Below are 19,596 nucleotides of genomic sequence, written 5' to 3'. Positions count from 1 at the left end.
GTAGGATAAGGTAGGGGTTGACACAGAATTAAATGTGGCTGTAGGTCAAGTATAGTTGCAGCATGTGTGGTGACATTTTACAGTGCTGGGATATTCCCCATGCAAACGCATCCACCTCAACTGATACCTGGCATTAACTCATGTGATGACCATTCATTAACTTATTGATTTTGGTAACACTTAGGTAAGCATGTTAATCTATTATTAGTCACTTACACCTTAACATAAAAACATTTATCTCATTCTATTATGACCAGCTGCATATACAGAGAGAGAACATATGTTTAACATTGGTTTTAAATTTTAATATTAATTACTGAGTATATTTTAAAATGATATATGTAATTTTAATTATAAATAATTTAATTATTAATATTAATGTTTATAATCTTTCTTGATAATTATATTAATATTGTTTATACATTGAATACACATAGCCAATATATGTATACACACACACGTGTGTGTGTGTGTGTGTGTGTGTGTGTGCTTTTAAATATGGTATCAGTTGATTTCATCACCTACGTTTGTAGGCATTCAAGAAGCATCTGAACGTTTTATGGCAACAGGAATATTTAACAGAGTTATGCAATGGGTATCAAATGTGAGGTGAAGGTTATCCTTTTGAGCTATTGACATTTTTAAGAAAAAAGTGTATATAACTCCTTCAATGGCCATGATTTATTCTTTATTGTTTCTAGGAATTAACTCAGTGTTACAATTTAAAAACAAAAACAAAAACAAAAAAGTCAGTGCACTTAACAATAGATGAAGTCAAAACTGAAAGAGCTTTGTAAATTAAATTTGTAGACAAATGTGAAAACTGGCTGATTGATTTTTATATGGTTCATATTTTCATTCATCTTTTGTCTTTTAGTTTATCACTTATACCCTCAAAACTCAAGCACAGAAAAATGTAAACTGTTTCTCTATTCAGTGAATCAGAAGAAAGCAGGGTTCAGCTCAGCAAACCCAGACATACATCTGTTCTGTGTGAGACACTAGAATAAGCTATGAAAATGCCATGATGAATCTGACATAGTTTATGAAATCAAGAAACTGGCAATTTTGTAGAGAATATAAATATTATATAAATAATTTTAGTGTGGTAAAATAATAGTATATACGATGTGCTTTCTTAGAAATATGGACTACATGGAGTTATGGTCACAATCATATAAAGAAGGGAATGATTAATTTTTTAGGAGGAGAGTGCCAGGTCATGGGGGAACAGAGAACCCAGGAGATTATGAACCTTGAAGAATGGCAATTCCTGGAGGCTACCTGTGGGATATTTGAGGCAGAGAAAATAACAAGCACAAAGGTATAGAGGTGTGGTTTACAGTGGTGTTTATGGAGGACCATGAGCTTTTTGGTGACTCTGGATTGTAGAGTGTAAGGTAGAAAGTGGCAGGAGTAATAAGTGGAATTCTCATTGTCTGGGTAAAAATAAGTTTATATTTTGAAAATTTCTCCTTTTATTAAGTTTTTACCATTCTTTTAAAAAGTTTTGCAGTACATATTATGTTGCAGTAACATTGTACTAAAAACTCTTTATATCCATTTGCTTTCATTGTGTTTAGCACATTAAGAATGAAAGTTAAGATGTTGGTTGTAGATTCAGGACATATTTTGTGTGTGTACATTTTAAATTGGTGGTAACTTAAATATTTTTAAAATGCCTATTGATTATTGGGTTGGTTTTGTTTTGTTTATTTTTCTTCCTTTGTTTTATGTTAGAATTGAGCAAGTCAAAATATATAAGTGCAGTACAACAGAGCATTCTACAGATTTTATTTTTTCAGGAGTGAATGCCTAGTTGTCAAGAGTTATCTTTGTGTAGCAGTTACTGAAGCAGCTGCTGATGCCATAGTTAAAACAAATGGCAAGTTTTTTTTCTTTGTTATTGTCCATCTCCTAGTGAAGTTATGACAGAACTGACTTACTGGCATTTTTGAACACTAGAGAGGAAAAAGTATTAAAAGCTAGGGTTGGAGGGGTAGGCAGGGATCAGACAAAGCAGGACTTTGTGGTAAGGAATTTGACATTGTTCCTAAGTACAATGAATAGCCACTGGAGAGTTAGAAATAGGACAGAAAAATGATCTACTTTATGTTTTTAAAAGATTGCTTTATTATATGAAACATTTTTAAAGAAATGCTGGTGAGAAGCAGAACTAGCAGTGATCTATAGCCATAGTCCAAGGAGAGATGATGGTTGCATGGACTAGTGTAGTATCACCAGAGATGATGAGAAACAGAAATTAAAATTGTTGATTTTTATCTGTGCAGTTGGAAAAAGGAGACCAGTTAAAGATCTATTCTAGGTTTGGGAACATTTTATGTGCCAGTACTAAAAGAAAAAAAAAATAGGGTGAAGAGTTTGGGGTAAGGGTTGTGTGGAGAGTCAAGATTTCTGTTTTGAACATGTTATGTTTCACACGTCTATTAGAGAGCCAAGAAAATCTGTCAAGTAGATGGTTGGATTTGTGCATCTACAGCTCGGGGTAGGGTGGGGGGCACTCGGAGCTGGAAATACATGTTGGCAATAATCAGCTTTCATATTATGCCTGAAGACATGGATCTAAATGAAATCACAAGAAGACATTCAAACAGTAAAGTTTTTTTTAGGAAACTCAGATAAAACAGGAAGGGGGATCAGAGTAATGTGTATCACACATGAGCTCAATTTTGTAGAAGAAAATGGATATTATGACTCAAAATGACTTTCCAGTCATTACTGTTTTTCCCCCAGGTAAATTTTTCTTTGTTCATTTGAAACTTCTCAATTATTTTTTATTTATGTTGAATAATTTATGATGAACTATCACCTAATATAGCCTGTTTCAATAATAGTAATGTAGTAAATGGGTCCTAAATGATATGAAAGTTAATAACCCATACTAACTCATAAACACATTCTAAAACCTTATTACTTAGTTGTCTGCCTTATGTTGTGAATAATAGAAAATAAAAATAAAATCCCAGTGAGAAATTACATAACCAAATTTACACAGATACTTAATGGAAAGCCAAACATAAGTCTCAGGTCTCCTCATTCCCAATCCAGAGACCTTTCCACTACACCCTAATGACAGTGTCAGGTTGTGACCATATTTTACCATCAACCATTTCCAGCCTAAGTAGATGACCAAAATCTCTTTTATAGTCATTAAAAAAACTAGTTTTTAAACACCTTGCCCACTGAAAGGTAATAAAGGTAATGTGTATCATTCCTAGACTTTAATCTTTTACTGTTGCCAGCATTCTTTACTAATCATTTTCTACTTAATGATTTCTCTTACATCCTCTAAAATGTGAGAAGAAAGTTTTGCCTAGGACTAGAATATATTTTCTATGCAACATTAGTGTTAATATATCACCAAAAGCAAATCCACATAATTTTTAAAGTTTTATTTTATTTTTTTTTGTCATTTAATCCTTTAATCCTTATTGCCTATTTCAGCCATCCCCCACCCACCCTTCTCTGGTAACCATCAGTTTGTTCTCTGTAGAGTCTGCTTCTTGGTCTCTCTCTCCCCTACGTCTTTTTCTTTTGCTCTTTCGTCCTGTTTCTTAAATTCCACAGATAAGTGAGACTGTATGGTATTTGTTTTTCTCTGACTTAGACTTATTACACTTAGTATTTTACTCTCTAGCTCTATTCATGTTGTTGCAAATGGAAAGGTTTTATTCTTTTTTATGGATGAATAATATTCATATATGTATCTCACATCTTCTTTATTCCTTCATCTATCAATAGACACTTGGACTGCTTCCATAGTTTGGCTGTTATAAATAATGCTGCAATAAACATGGGGGTACATGCATCCATTGGAATTAGTGGGGGGGGGTTGGTAGTGAATACTCAGTAGTGTGATTACTGGATCATAGGGTAGTTCTGTTTTTAGTTTTTTGAGGAAACTTCATACTGTTTCCATGGTGGCTGCACCACTTTGCATTCCTGCCAATAGTGCACTAGGGTTTCTATTTCTCCACATCCTCATCAACACTTGTTTCTTGTTTTTGATTTTAGCCATTCTGACAAATGTGAGGTGATTCTCATTATAGTTTTGATTTTTGTTTCCCTGATAATAAGTGATGTAGAACATCTTTTCATGTGTCTATTGGCCATCTATGTGTCTTATTTGGATAAATGTTAGTTTATGTCTTCTGCTCATTTATAATTAGATTATGTGTTTTTTGGTTGTTGAGTTGTATATACTTTTTATATATTTTGGATGCTAACCTTTTACTGGATATGTTGTTTGCAAATATCTTCTCTTATTCAGTAGGTTGCCTTTCAGGTTTTGTCTTAATTTATTTATTGTTTAATTTACATCCAAGTTAGTTAGCATATGCTACAACAATGTTTTCAGGAGTAGATTCCTTAATGCCCCTTTCCCATTTAGACCCCCCCACAACCACCCCCCAGTAACCCTCTGTTTATTCTCTATATTTAAGAGTCTTTCATGTTTTGTCCCTCTCACTGTTTTTATATTATTTTTGCTTCCCTTCCCTTATGCTCATCTGTTTTGTATCTTAAATTGCTCATCTGAGTGAAGTCATATGTTTGTCTTTCTCTGATGTACTAATTTTGCTTAGCATAATACCCTCCAGTTCCAACCACATCGTTGCAAATGGCAAGATTTCAGTCTTACTGATTGGCGAATAATATTCCGTTATATATATGTATATATATATATACATATATATGCCACATCTTCTTTATCCATTCATCCCTCAATGGACATTTGGGCTCTACCCATACTTTGCATTCATCAATAGCACTGCTATAAATATTGGGGTGCATGTGCCCTTGGAAACAGCACACCTGTATCCCTTGGAAATAGTGCAATTGCTGGATCGTATGGTAGTTCTATTTTTAATTTTTTTGAGGAAACTCCATACTGTTTTCCAGAGTAGCTGCACCAGTCTGCATTCCTACCAGCAGTGCAAAAGAGATCCTCTTTGTCTGCATCCTCGCCAACATCTGCTGTTGCCTGAGTTGTTAATGCTACCCATTCTGACAGGTGTGGTATCTCATTGTAGTTTTGATTTGTATTTCCCTAATGACGAGTGATGTTGAGTATTTTTTCATGTGTCTGTTCACCATCTGTATATCTTCTTTGGAGAAGTGTCTATTCATGTCTTTTGCCCATTTCTTCATTGGATTATTTGCTTTTTGGGTGTTGAGCTTGGTAAGTTCTTTATAGATTTTGGTTACTAACTTTATCTGATGTGTCATTTGCATATATCTTCTCCAATTCCATCAGCTGCCTTTTAGTTTTGCTGATTGTTTCCTTCACTGTGCAGAAGCTTTTTATTTTGATAAGGTCCCAGTAGTTCATTTTTTCTTTGGTTTCCCTTGCCTCCAGAGACGTGTTGAATAAGAAGTTGCTATGGTAGAGATCAAAGAGGTTTTTGCCTGTTTTCTCCTCTAGATTTTGATGGCTTTCTGTCTTACATTTAGATCTTTCATCCATTTTGAGCATATTTTTGTGAGGTGTAAGAAAGTGGTTCAGATTCATTTTTCTGCCTGTCACTGTCCAGTTTTCCCAGCACCATTTGCTGAAGAGACTGTCTTTATTCCATTGGATATTCTTTCCTGCTTTGTCAAAGATGAGTCGGCCATACATTCATGGGTCCCTTTCTGGGTTCTCTATTCTGTTCCATTGATCTGAGTGTCTATTTTTGTGCCAGTACCATACTGTCTTGATTATTACAGCTTTGTAATATGTGTTGAAGTCAGGGAGTGTGATGCTTCCAGCTTTGGTTTTCTTTTTCAAGATTGCTTTGGCTATTCGGGGTCTTTTCTGGTTCCATACAAATTTTAGAATTGTTTGTTCTAGCTCTGTGAAGAATGGTGGTGTTACTTTGATTGGTATTGCACTGGATATGTAGAATGCTTTGGGTAGTGTTGACATTTTAACAATGTTTGTTCTTCCAATCCAGGAGCATGACATATTGTTCTATTTTTTTGTGTCTTCAATTTCTTTCATAAGCTTTCTATAGTTTTCAGTGCATAGATTTTTCACCTCTTTGGTTATGTTTATTCCCAGGTATTTTATGGTTGTTGGTACAATTGTAAATGGGATCAGTTCTTTGAATTCTCTTTCTGTTGCTTCATTGTTGTATAGGAATGCAACCAATTTTTGTGCATTGATTTTATATCTTATGACTTTGCTGAATTCATGGATTAGTTCTAGCAGTTTTTTGGTGTAATCTTTTGGATTTTCCATAGAAAGTATTATGTCATCTGCGAAGAGTGAAAGTTTGACCTCCTCCTGGCCAATTTGGATGCCGTTTATTCCTTTGTGTTGTCTGATTGCTGAGGCTAAGACTTCCTTCCAATACTGCGTTGAATAACAGTGAGTAGAGTGAACATCCCTGTCTTGTTCTTGACCGTAGGGATAAAGCTCTCAGTTTTTCTCCATTGAGGGTGATATTAGCAGTGGGTCTTTAATATATGGGTTTTATGATCTTGAGGTATGATATCCCTACTTTCTTGAGGGGTTTTATAAAGAATGGATGTTGTATTTTGTCAGATGCTTTCGCTGCATCTATTGAGAGGGTCATGTGGTTCTTGTCCTTTCTTTTATTGATGTGATGTATCACATTGGTTGTTTTTTGGATATTGAACCAGCCCTGCACACAGAGTATAAATCCCACTTGATCGTGGTGAATGATTTTTTAAAATGTATTGTTGGATCCAGTTGACTAGTTTCTTGTTGAGGATTTTTGCATCCAGGTTCATCAGGGAAATTGATCTAATGTTCTCCTTTTTAGTAAAGTCTTTGTCTGTTTTTGGAATCAAGGTGATGCTGGCTTCATAGAAAGAGTTTGGAAGTTTTCCTTCCATTTCTGTTTTTTGGAACAGCTTCAAGAGAATAAGTGTTAATTCTCCCTTAAATGTTTGGTAGAATTCCCGTATAAAGCCATCTGGCCCTGGACTCTTGTTTTGGGGGAGACTTTTGATTACTAATTTGATTTATTTACTGGTTATGAGTCTGTTCAAATTTTCTATGTCTTCCTGTTTCAGTTTTGGTGGTTTATATGTTTCTAGGAATTTGTCCATTTCTTCCAGATTGCCCATTTTATTGGTGTATAATTGCTCATAATATTCTCTTATTATTTTTGCATTTCTACAGTGCTGGTTGTGATCTCTTCTCTTTCATTCTTGATTTTATTTATTTGGGTCCTTTCCTTTTTCTTTTCGAAGAAACTAGCTAGGGGTTTATCAATTTTGTTAATTCTTTCAAAGAACCAGCTCCTGATTTCATTGATCTGTTCTAGTGGGTTTTTTCATTTCGATAGCACTGATTTCTGCTCTAACCTTTATTATTTCCTGTCTTCTGCTGGTTTTAGGTTTTATTTGCTGTTCTTTTTCCAGCTCTTTGAGGTGTAAGAGTAGGTTGTACTGAGATCTATCTTCTTTCTTTAGGTAGGCCTGGATTGCTATGCATTTCCCTCTTATGACTGCCTTTGTTGCATCCCAGAGTTTTTGGGCCAGACTGGTATCATTTTCATTGGCTTCCATGTACTTTTTAATTTCTTCTTTAACTTCTTGGTTAGCCCATTTATTCTTGAGTAGGATGTTTTAAGTATCCAAGTATCTGTTATCTTTCCAAATTTTTTTATTGTGGTTGATTTTGAGTTTCATAGTGTTGTGGTCTGAAAATATTCACGGTAAGATATTGATCTTTTTGTACATGTTGAGGGCTGATTTATGTCCCAGTATGTGATCTATTCTGGAAACTGTTCCATGTGCAATCAAGAAGAATGTGTATTCTTCTGCTTTAAGATGAAATGTTCTGAATATATGTTTTAAATCCATTCTGTCCAGTGTGTCATTCAAAACCATTATTTCCTTGTTGATCTTCTGTTTAGATGATATGTTCATTGCTGTATGTAGAGTGTTGAAGTCTCCTACTATTATGATATTATTATCAATGAGTTTCTTTATGTTTGTGATTAAATGATTTATATATTTGGGTGTTTCACATTTTTAAAAATTTATTTCTGAGAAAGAGAGAGAGACAGAGTGAGCAGGTGAGGGTTAGAGAGAGAGGGAGACGCAGAATCTGAAACAGGCTCCCGGCTCTGAGCTAGCTGTCAGCACAGAGCCCAACGCAGGGCTCGAACCCACGAACCATGAGATCATGACCTGAGCCGAGGTCGGACGCTTAACCGACTGAGCCACCCAGGCGCCCCTGGGTGTTTCACATTTGGAACATAAATGTTTGCAATTGTTAGGACTTCTTGGTGGATACAACCCTTAGTTATGATATAATGCTCTTCTTCCTCTCTTGTTACTGTCTTCATTTTAAAATCTAGATTGTCTGATATAAGTATGGCTACTCTGGCTTACTTTTGGTGACCATTAGCATGATAGATGGTTCTCCATCCCTTTATTTTCAATCTAAAGGTTTCTTTAGGTCTAAAATGGGTCTTCTGTAAACAGCAGATAGCTGGATCTTGTTTTCTTATCCATTCTGTTACTCTATGTCTTTTGATTGGAGGGTTTAGACCATTGTCGTTTAGAGTGAGTACTGAAAGATATGGATTTATTGCCACTATGTCGCCTATAGAGATGGAGTTTCTGGTAGTATTTTCTGGTCCTTTCTAGTCTTCGTTCCTTTTGATCTTTTTCTTTCTTTTTTTTTTTTTCCTCATATTTTCTCCCCTCAGAGAGTCCCCCTTAAAATTTCGTGCAGGGCTGGCTTAGTGGTCACAAATTCCTTTAATTTTTGTTTGTCTGGGAAAAGTGTTATCTCTCCTATTTTGAATAACAGCCTTGCTGGATAAAGAATTCTTGGCTGCATATTTTTCCAATTCAGCATATTGAATATATCCTGCCTCTCCTTTCTGGCCTGCCAAGTTTCTGTGGATAGGTCTGCTGCAAACCTGATCTGTCTTCCCTTGTAGATTAAGAACGTTTTTTTCTTTGCTGTTTTCACAATTCTTTCTTTGCCTGAGTATTTTGTGAATTTGACTATGATATGCCTTGTTGACAGTCTTTTTTTGTTTAATCTCATGGGAGTCTTCAATGCTTCCTTGATTTTTACATCTGTGTCTTTCCCCAGGTTAGGAAAGTTTTCTGCTATGATTAACTCACATAAATTTTCTACCCCCTTTCCTCTGTGATGTTTCTCTCTGATGATTCTAATGTTATTCTTTTTTAATGAGTTACTGAGTTGTCTAATTTTTTTTATTTTGTGCTCTTTTTCTTTAGTCTCCCTCTTTTTTTCTAGTTCATTATTCTCTATAAGTTTTCCCCCTATACCACCGATTTGCTGCTCTGTTTCATCCCTCCTTGCCTCTGTGGCATCTAATCGAGATTGCAGCTCAGTTATAGCATTTTTTTAATTTCATCCTGACTAGCTTTTACTTCTTTTATCTCCAGAAAGGGATTCCAATCTATTTTCAACCCCAGCTAGTATTCTTATTATTTTGATTCTAAGTTCTGGTTCAGACATCCTGCTTGTATCTGTGTTGATTAAGTCTCTGACTGTCATTTCTTCCTGTTCTTTCTTTTGGGATGAATTCCTTCACTTCCTCATTTTGAAGGAAGAAAAGGAATTAATAAATTAATAAAATTAAAATTAAAAAATTAAAAACAAAACAAAGAAATCTAATAAAGGATGCTAAATCCTAGGTGTGTTTTGGTCTGGCTTTCGAAAGAAGTTTGATAAATTAGAGAAAAAAGGGAAAGATAAGAAAAAAAAGAAAAAAGAATAAAAAAAGGAAAACATTTGAAAATCTGAAAAAATAAATAAAATAGAATAAAATGAAATGATGAATGTAAAATAGAATTTTAAATATTAACAAAAAAAGTAAAAAAACATAGTATAAAAATCTTTTCAATAAAAATGGAAAATAAACTAGTTTTTTTCTTTCAATATTCAAGAATAAGAAAAGAAAAGAAAAGAAAAAGAAAAAAAAGTTGAATAAAAGAACCAGTGAACAGAGTGAAGTACGATTGAAATTACATCTGGTATCCCATAGAAGCCAAGCTCTGAAGTACTTTACAGTCAGTAAATTAAGCAGGTGAAGAGACTTGTGTTTGTCAAGAGCGCTGTAGGGGCACCTGGGTGGCTCAGTCGGTTGAGCGTCTGACCAGCTTAGGCCATGATCTCATGGTTCATGGGTTCGAGCCCTGCATCGGGCTCTGTGCTAACAGCTATCTCAGAGCCTGGAGTCTGTTTTGGATTCTGTGTCTCCCTCTCTCTCCCTGACCCTTCCCTGCTCATGCTCTCTCTCTCAGAAATAAATAAAAACATTTAAAAAAGAAAGAGCGCTATTGGTCCATTTAGGAGGGGTTTAGTGTAATGGCTCCATTCTCCACTAAATGACACTGCTCACCTTACTGCGGTGGATTACTGTGGCATGTATGCGCATGAGTTGGAGGGGCGAAAATGGCGTCACCCACCTATGCAGTCTCTAGTATCAGAAGTCTGTGTTCTCCACTACCTGCAGTCAACCACCTCTCATTTGTCTCTGGCTTCCATCCACTCCCTGCTTCTACACTGTCTGTGACCAAGCCATCAGGCTGTGAGGTGACACCTACATGCTGAGTTTTATCTCAAATGGGGCTCAAATGTGTTTCCCATCCCCTCACTTTTGAGGGACTGCGGCTTTGACCCGCTCAGACCTTCTGGGGGAGGGTCTTGCTGAGCAATGGCCAGGTGCAGCTGGCTCCCAGGAACGTTTGGGAGACTGTGCTGCTGCCAATGCTCAGAGCCTGCAACTGGGTGCCAGGCTGCCTGAGAAGAAGTTCATGTGATCTTACATCAGCAGAGTTTCAGGGTTTATGGAAAATCACAACACACATCTGGCCCCAGGCTTCCCCTTTAACGTCCTCATTTTTAGCACAGCAAATGTGGTTGTTCTCTGGGTCTGCTGGGACCTTTGCCTGTGGATTAGCCGAACAACCTGTAGCAAATGTCCTCCCAGCAGAGGAACTGCCTCTTCCTGTGTGGACCGAGTACTCTCCAAACCTCACTCTCTGTTCCTGAGGATTCGCGCTTCCTACCAGAGCCCGCCAGGTATCGTGCTATGGAGTTTCAGACCCTGTGTTCCCCCTGTTTATAGAGTCTTAATGGAATTAAACCCTCTTTTCTCCCTTTTTTGTTCAGTCAGTCCCTGCAGCTGTTTCCACTTTTGCACTTCCTCTCCAGCTGCTTTTTTTGGGGGGAGGAGGGAGGAGAGGTGCTTTTCCCGTACTCTCCCCACTTCTCTGTCCTTTCTCCGCAAGCAAAAACAGCTCCCTGCCCTCCGCAGCTTCTTTCTCTCCTAATTCACCTCTGTGCTGCGTACCTGCCGAGTTTAGTGGTTCAGGTTGTGCAGATTGTTGTGTTAATCCTCAAATCAGTTTTCCAGGTTTGCACGATGGTTTAGTGTTCATCTAGATGTATTTCAGGAGACAAGAGATGCAAAAACACCTTCCATGCTATTCTACCATCTTGGCCCTTCCGGTTGCCTTTCAGTTTTGTTGGTTGTTTCGTATGCTGTTAAGAAATTTTTTATTTTGCTGTTGTCCTAATAGTTTGTTTTTGCTTTTATTTCTCTTGTCTCAGGAGACATAATTAGAAAAATTGCTAAATGGGATGCCTGGCTTGCTCAGTTGGGAGAACATGGGACCCTTGATTTTGGGGACCATGGTTTAAGCCCCCACACTGAGGGTAAAGTGTACTTTAAAAAATACTACTAAGGCCAAGTGTCAGAGAAATTGCTGCATGTGCTCTTTTATAATTTTTTCTTTTATGTTTTCTCACATTTTGGTCTTTACTCCCTTTTGACTTTACTTTTGTATAATGGAAGAAAATGGTCCAGTTTCATTCCTTTGCATGTAGCTGTCCAGTTTTCCCAACACCATTTGTTGAAGAGACTGTCTTTTTCCATTGCATATTTTTGCCTCTTTTGTTAAAGATTAACTGACCATATAATCATGGCTTTATTTCTGGGCTTTCTATCCTGTTACATTGAAATGTGTTTGTTTTTCTGTGCCAGTACCATACTGGTTTGATTACTGCAGCTTTATAGTATAACTTGAAATCTGAGATTGTGATACTTCTTTTTGTTTTGGCTATTTGGGCTTTTTGTGGTCCATATGAATTTTAGGATTATTTGTTCTGGTTCTGTGAAAAATACTGTTGGTATTTTGGTAGGGATTGCATTAAATCCATAGATTGCTTTGGGTAGTGTAGACATTTTAATAATACTTGTTTTTCCAACCCAAGAGCATGGATTGTCTTTCCATTCCAAAAATTTGTGTAATGTTAAAATCCTGGAGTTGATAATATTTGAAGAGAGAGTTGATCATTTTTGTACTTAAATAGGGAATTACTAAAGAATATGCTATGAATCCTTAGATAATAAAAACATTAATTGAAATAAAAACTGATTCAGATTCTGTGTATCTCTCTTGGCCCCTCCCATGCTCACACTCTTTGTTTTTCTTTCAAAAATAAACATTAGGGGCGCCTGGGTGGCGTAGTCGGTTAAGCGTCCGACTTTCGCTCGGGTCATGATCTCGCGGTTCGTGGGTTCGAGCCCCGCGTCGGGCTCTGTGCTGACTGCCAGCTCAGAGCCTGGAGCCTGTTTCAGTCTGTGACTCCCTCTCTCTCTGACCCTCCCCTGCTCACGCTGTCTCTCTCTCTCTCTCTCCTAGAAATAAATAAAACATTTAAAAAAAAATAAACATTAAAATTTTTTTAATAAACCTGAATTCTGTATAAGCTCAGATTTTTAAAAGATTCATATAGAATTTGAACAGTGAAATTTCAGCTAAACATAGTCAAAAACTTATAGTTTTCTTACTGAACAGATAGTACAGTAGACAACATTTTTGCAAAGGATTTCATAAAATGCTATTATATAAAAAAGATTTCATAGGCATATACATTGGAGGAACAATGAGTTAATAAGCATGCTGATGCTTCTCAGACCTTGTAATGTGCAGCTGTGCATGATTAATCTCAGTCTCTTTGGGTTAAACAAATTAGCCAACATTCCCCAAATTTGTATGACTACAGATCCCAGCTTTTTCCACTTCTTTTAGAACCGCTGTTAGTGGGATATACTTGGGGAGTGCTGCTCTGATGAAGGGATGATCCTGAAGGACAATAGAGGCAGACATCCTAAACATAGAGAAATTTTATTTCCTGTGACCTTGAAAGTCATCACTTTTGTGTTTTTTATTTTCACTTAAAACCCTCATAAACTTTCAAGGTTAGGAAGGGCAAGTACTGTGTTAAAGGAACAAATCAAAACTGGCCCCAGGCAAAATGAAGTAAGCAAAGTCTATTTTTGGCTTTTTACCTTCAGTATCATCACATTTTCTTTCTACTATTGACAACTCATTTAGGTTGTCATCCGTCCTCACCATACCAGGATCCTGCTCTAAAACCCTTTCCCAGAGGGTGTTTAAACATGGCCAATTATGCCTGCCTTTTACTCTTTTCCCTGACAAAGAGCCAATTTCTGCTAAGGATACACCACTTCTGGGAGCACTTTGATTGCATTGTCTTTTAGACTGAAAGTTCTGTCTGGGGCCTTAACAAATGTGTGTACTTGTGGCAGTTTAGGCCTTGTAACAAAAAGTAAGAATTTCTGCTTTTGGATGGAGAGCCCTGCTGGAAGGCTCTCAAATACATCTCATTAGTCACCTTCTATTTTGCCTACTATCAACACCAATACTGGAAAAAGTATATATAATTTTTCAGGAAAAATAGAAATAAATGAGGCTATAGAAATAGCTTTGCCTATTGAAATTGAAAGGCCTGAGAGTCAGAGGCTTGGGTTTAGTCTTTGTTACCAACTGGTTAACACCTGATGTTATATGGCTTCAGTATTCCCACTTGTCCAATAGGGATAATACTTTTCACGGCACTGTGAAGGTGATAAAAGGAGACATATCAGCAGATATAAACGATTCTGAACAGTTGCAGGCAACATGATATTCTTTCAACAACTTTAGTTTGCATATAAAGAAATTAGAGGGGCGCCTGGGTGGATCAGTCGGTTAAGTGTCTGACTTCAGCTTAGGTCATGATCTCACGGCTTGTGAGTTCAAGCGCCACATCTGGAGCCCCACATCTGGCTCTGTGCTGACAACTTAGAACCTGGAACCTGGGGCCTGGTTCAGATTCTGTTCCCACCCCCCACCCCCCCACTATCTGTCCCTCCCCTGTTCGTGCACTCTCTTTCTCTTAAAATAAATAAATAAATAAATAAGAAATTAGAATTGGCCTAAAATTTTTCAAAATGTCCTAGGTAGCATGTGTTCAAAAATGAATCATAGAATATTAGAATTGAAATTGGTTTTAGGCTCATTAAGTGTAATAGAGAATGCTTATGTCCACCCTTCCCCCAAATTTAAGCAGGAATACCTCAAGGTAAAGCTGGAACTGGAACGTTGTTGTCTGAATTCAGGACAGAGATTTTTCTGCTCTTCCAGGACACTGTTGGGATGTATTTAGTCATCCTGGAATTGGCAGCCACGCATAAGACTGAAATCAGGAACCTCAGTTCCAATCAAGGAACAAGAATCATGCTTCCATAGCCTAAGAATTAGTGATATGTTAGGTCCATAATTTTGCAGAAAAACTAGGGATTACAACACAGAAACCTTGCCAAAAAGTATTTGGTCACCACAGTAAAAGAGAAACTTCTTTCCTCTTCTGTCTTTTCCAGATGCATGAATGCATCCAGAGTCTTTGCATATCTCACTTAGCTTTTCCATCTTTTTCTGGGCTGCTCTGCCAAGGACTTTTGCTTCTGCCCTGCACTCTATTTGCCCACAGCCTTTAAAAAAGCTTTCTAGACACAATTACCTCAGAAATTTCACTCCTTAAATCATATTAAAACACACCTACATCCTATATTAAACATAATTCAGATGTAAAATAATTTATTAAGGATTTGCCTTTGCATAATTCATTTAATACATAATAATGATTCTTAATAACCATGGGCTCTTAGGCAATTTTTAGATTTGAATCCCAAACCAACTATTTACTGGCTCTGTGACTAGGAACAGGGTGTAATCTCTCTGGGCCTCAGATGTCTTAACTTCAAACCAAGGATGATAAATGGACTACCTGAGAAGGTTAGTTTGAACAATAGCCGAGCTCATAAAGTGTTTTAAAAGTTCTTAAAAGCTAACCAGTTCTGTAGTATTAGTTGAATATATGCTGATACTCTTTGGACTATTCTTTCAACTTCTCTTACATTTGAGGTCTTTTAAAATAAAGAAAAATGAGAAAGTCCTCCCTCCTAAGATGCTGCTGCTGACATTAATATTATATTTGTTACTGGAAATCAGTATGCATACCTGGAAATACTTTGGAAGTAAAAACATCTAGCCTCTACAAAATGTTTCAAATATAATTAAAATGCATTTTAAATTTAATAATTTATTAAATTTCATAATTAACTACTGTCATTTTCTTGATATTTAATTAGGCATTTATTAATCTGAATTTTTTAGTGTCTATATTTTAGACACAATAAACCTTACTTTTTTGTCTTTCAGGTCTTTAGTGTTTCCCAGAAAAGTAGGCCCCTGAAAAGCTGATAGGTTCTGTGCCTGAGAGATGAATTGGCCCTGCCTATTTACCTCTATTTTTTTTTATGTGATAGATATTAAGCAATGAAGGTAGAATGCATTTAAACATTTTTAATCTTCTCTATTTCATTGAGGTTAGTACCTTAATCTTAATAAAGAGACAGGTACGCTGACATATTGTCAAGGTGACAAGTGCAGTGAGAACAATACCTACACTGCAAATCACTCTAACAGGTGCTATGGGGAGACCAGAAAAAAAGAAAAGAGAGAGAACCTTATACAAATGGCGGCACTTACCTGACATTCAGGGCCCTCGTTCTGAAATTCGAATCGAGGCTTCAGAATTAACCTTACATGAGGTCAAGATAGCCAGATGAGTGCCAAGATATCCATTTAGAAAGCAGCAGAGTTAGTTCAATAGACTTAGGAAACTTGTATTACTGAGTGGAACTGGACTTGGTGTAAGCATTGATTATGATTTTCCTATGAGCAGAATTCAAGGCTCTGTACTTGGTGGTGATTGAGTGATTAAATATCTTCTGTCTTTTTTTCTGAGATATTACTTTGGCCTATTTTCTTAAGCTTACAGTCTTTATAGTCTCATTTCACTGATTTCTTATTTCAGGCACAGTCAGATCTGACATTAATACCAAACTTACTTAATTGGTGAGTCAGTCAAAAATCACTTTCCTGGCAAGCAGTAAAATGAAGTCCAAGGAGACAGCTGGTCTAGAGGGAGGTAAGTATCTGCTGGAGCAGGAAGAGAAAGGAAAGTTTCCAGGAAAAAGAAGGAAATAAATCTATCAAATATGCTACAGCTTTTGCAGTAAAAAAACAAACTTCTGTAAAGAACTTGCTGTTATCTGATGGAACACTAGGGAAAAGTTAAGGATTGAGTTTGAGAATACGATGCAATAGAAAACAAAATGGGTGACAACTTTTATGAGAAAGGAACTGTAATAACACAGTGCTTGGCTTTATACTGAACAAGAGTCGTAATAATGCAAATATTAATTATTAAGTAAAAGTGATGATTCTGTTATACCAAGAAGATAGAACAAAGAAAATAGACATGATCACCAAGGAAATAGGATGATGTTAAGAAGATAAGTTGGCAAGATGCCTGGGTAGCTCAGTCTGTTAAGCTTCCGGCTCTTGATTTCTGCTCAGGTCATGGTTTCAGGGTTCGTGGGTTCTGGGTCCACGTCGTACTCTATGCTGACCCTGCAGAGCATGCTTGGGATTCTCTCTCTACCTCTCTCTCTGCCCCTCCCCGCTCATGCTTTCTCTGTCTCTCTCAAAAAATAAAGAAGATAAATTGACATAAAAGAAAGTCATTGATGCCTGAAAATAAATAGTGGGGCTAGATTACTAAAAAATAGGAGACAAATACTATAAACATTTTAAATAAAAGGAACCATGGAGGAGAAAGTGCCATTTGATTTCTTTTTAAAACTGTATATGTAAATATTAATATTTTTAAAGTAAGGAGAACAAGACAGATAATATTAGTTTCTATAACTTCTTGGTTTCATTTTTTGATCTCTTGAATCTTAAAAAATACATATCAGTGCTGGTTGAGGAGATTAATTTAATATACCTTTTATAGAAAGAGTTCATAAAGGAGAAATGCTCAGAAAGGCAACAGAGTAGATATACTGAGTGCTCATTTTAGCCCTTCTGAAGGATTAGGCCATGACTGTCACTCTTCAACAGGAAGACAATGGACCTCCATTCCAGGTCTTGGAGCCAGAGCTGGGAGCAGGGACGGGAGAGAAGTTTTTTTCCCATTTAAGTGTGAGTTGTTAATTGATTCCTTTTCACATTTCTTTTTTCTTTTCTTTTTTTTTTAAATTTGTTTCTAGGAGAGAGAGAGAGGGAGAGACAGTGTGAGCAGGGGAGGGTCAGAGAGAGAGTGAGTCACAGACTCTAAAAGAGGCTCCAGGCTCTGAGCTGGCAGTCAGCACAGAGCCTGACGCCGGGCCCGAACCCACGAACCGCGAGATCATGACCTAAGCGAAAGTCGGACGCCTAACCGACTAAGTCACCCAGGCACCCCTTCACATTTCTAAAATAGACATAAATTTTTTGCTTTTAATTCCAAAATACAAATTCATTTCCCCTTTAAACACACCTTTTGCCATAAGAGTTCTATTTATATTACAATGTTTTGAGTGCTTTCCTTCCTCTGAAAATTCTGGCTTTCTGGGAATATGGTCTATTACCTTATAACAAGGGTGCAGTATTCAGCATGTGAAAAATGCAGCTAATTGTCATTAAAAGCTCAGTTGATGGAATGAACATCACAGATGTCAGGGTACATGCACGTCTGAATTTGATTTATAAGAGATGCTTTCATTAGCACCACATTAGTCAGCGATAGCTGCTTAAATGTGTTGGTAGTTAGTTGATGCAGAACATCTGGCCACGTTGTTTTGATTGCTAGGTGACCGAATCTTTTCACATTCCCACCAGAAACAATGTCAGTAAATCAGATTTCCAGTTGTTGTTAATTATCTTTTCAGGGAAAGTGGTAATGGAGTCATAATACAAAAGAATTAGAAAGGATTAAAATTTCATTAGGTCCGATGGCCTTCTAATATTTGCCCCTGTATTACTTATTACCTAGGAGGTTCTCCCAGATGAACTTTGGTCATATCTTACTAAAAAATATTATAATATCTTCATTTTTGTCCATAGTATGAATTGAAAATTTAGGGGTCACCTCACTGGCTCAATCAATTAAGCTTCCATCTTCATCTCAGGTCATGATCTCATGGTTCCTGGGTTTGAGCCCTGCATTGGGCTCTGTACTGACAGCTCAGAGCCTCAAGCCTGTTTCAGATTCTGTGTCTCCCTCTTTCTCTGCTTCTCCCCTGCTCACAGTCTGTTTTTTGCTATTTCTATCAAAAATAAATAAAACATTAACAAATTATTTTTAAAAAAGAAAATTTAGTATGATGTTTCTCATCAATGTTCCATTAAAAGGCATTTGAATCTCCCCATTTAATTCTCATAACTTTTACCATAGCAAACAGTTGCCCATTGTGTGCAAGATACATATTTTTTTTTCTTTTCTGAAGTATTCCTCAGACTGAAGACATAAGAGAACTATGGTTCCCTAATGTCCAGGGAATATTTCACTCAAACACCAAAAAGGTAGATGTCAACTTTATGTTTAAAATCTCTGGTTTTTAATTATGAAAGAAAATATTGAGTGTATAGGACACATAGGAAGTTGTCCAAAAACCTTTAAACTAAACTAAATATGGCAAAGGAATTTAACTGCTGGAGTGAAAGAGAAAATTCTGATTCCAGAAGTAATCGATACAAACTACATAAATAATTCAGTCTACTCCTATTGGAATTAGGTCTTTATCTTTTAAAATACCCAGTGTATATGTTAAAATTCATGACTATCCCTGCTCTAAAACAGTTGCTATATTTATGATTTATGAAAAAAAAAAAGTAAGAAAACTAGTTTCCACAAGTTAGAAAGTAACAAAATTGACATTCCCTGGTAGAACACTATGCTAGGCTTTTCAAAAAAGAGCAAAAAAGGGTTTAAAAAAAGTTCATATCATTTTGGTGGGTCTTTAATTGGATGGAAGGATAATAAGAAGAGCTTTTTGTTTTTTCTTACAAATCTACAATGAAATGGTACAAACAGAATCTTCTAGAAAATTGTTCCCCTTTTGACATTCAACATTTTCTTCAGTAATAAAGAGGTGATTAAATGCTTTTGAGGCCTATCTTGTCAGCAAGAAAAGGATAAATGGCTTAATTGTAGGAGGTCATTTCAACTTTCCAACCATCTGAATACTATTTAAGAAATGACCTTTTCCAGGATAAGTATCCTAGGTAGAACAGCAGTTCCTGAGAAAAAACCATTTTCCACTTGATCAATTAAGGAGTAAGACTCATTTTTGATGGCTTTTTAGAGCTATTTCCCACTTCCTCCCCTCTCTCAGCATTCTTAGAATCAAGGAGCCACTTTGCAGTACTCTTAAGAATGACTCTGCCCAT

At 36.5% G+C, this 19,596-nt stretch overlaps 1 protein-coding gene across 1 annotated transcript in view; it reads left to right on the top strand.

Annotated features, from left to right (window-relative positions):
• Window positions 1-10,812: 10,812 nt before the first annotated feature.
• Window positions 10,813-19,596, top strand: part of MAGI2 (membrane associated guanylate kinase, WW and PDZ domain containing 2) — a 1,134,938-nt gene continuing 1,126,154 nt past the window's right edge. Inside the window, exon 1 of the mRNA XM_039239084.1 lies at window positions 10,813-11,047. Coding sequence (XP_039095015.1) covers window positions 10,813-11,047 — 235 coding nt within the window. The remainder of the gene's footprint in view (window positions 11,048-19,596) is intronic.

The sequence above is a fragment of the Hyaena hyaena genome, unplaced genomic scaffold, assembly GCF_003009895.1.
Source record: "Hyaena hyaena isolate Hyena2069 unplaced genomic scaffold, ASM300989v1 scaffold_152, whole genome shotgun sequence".
NCBI lineage: Eukaryota > Metazoa > Chordata > Mammalia > Carnivora > Hyaenidae > Hyaena > Hyaena hyaena.
This window is presented reverse-complemented; position numbering and strand designations above follow the sequence as displayed.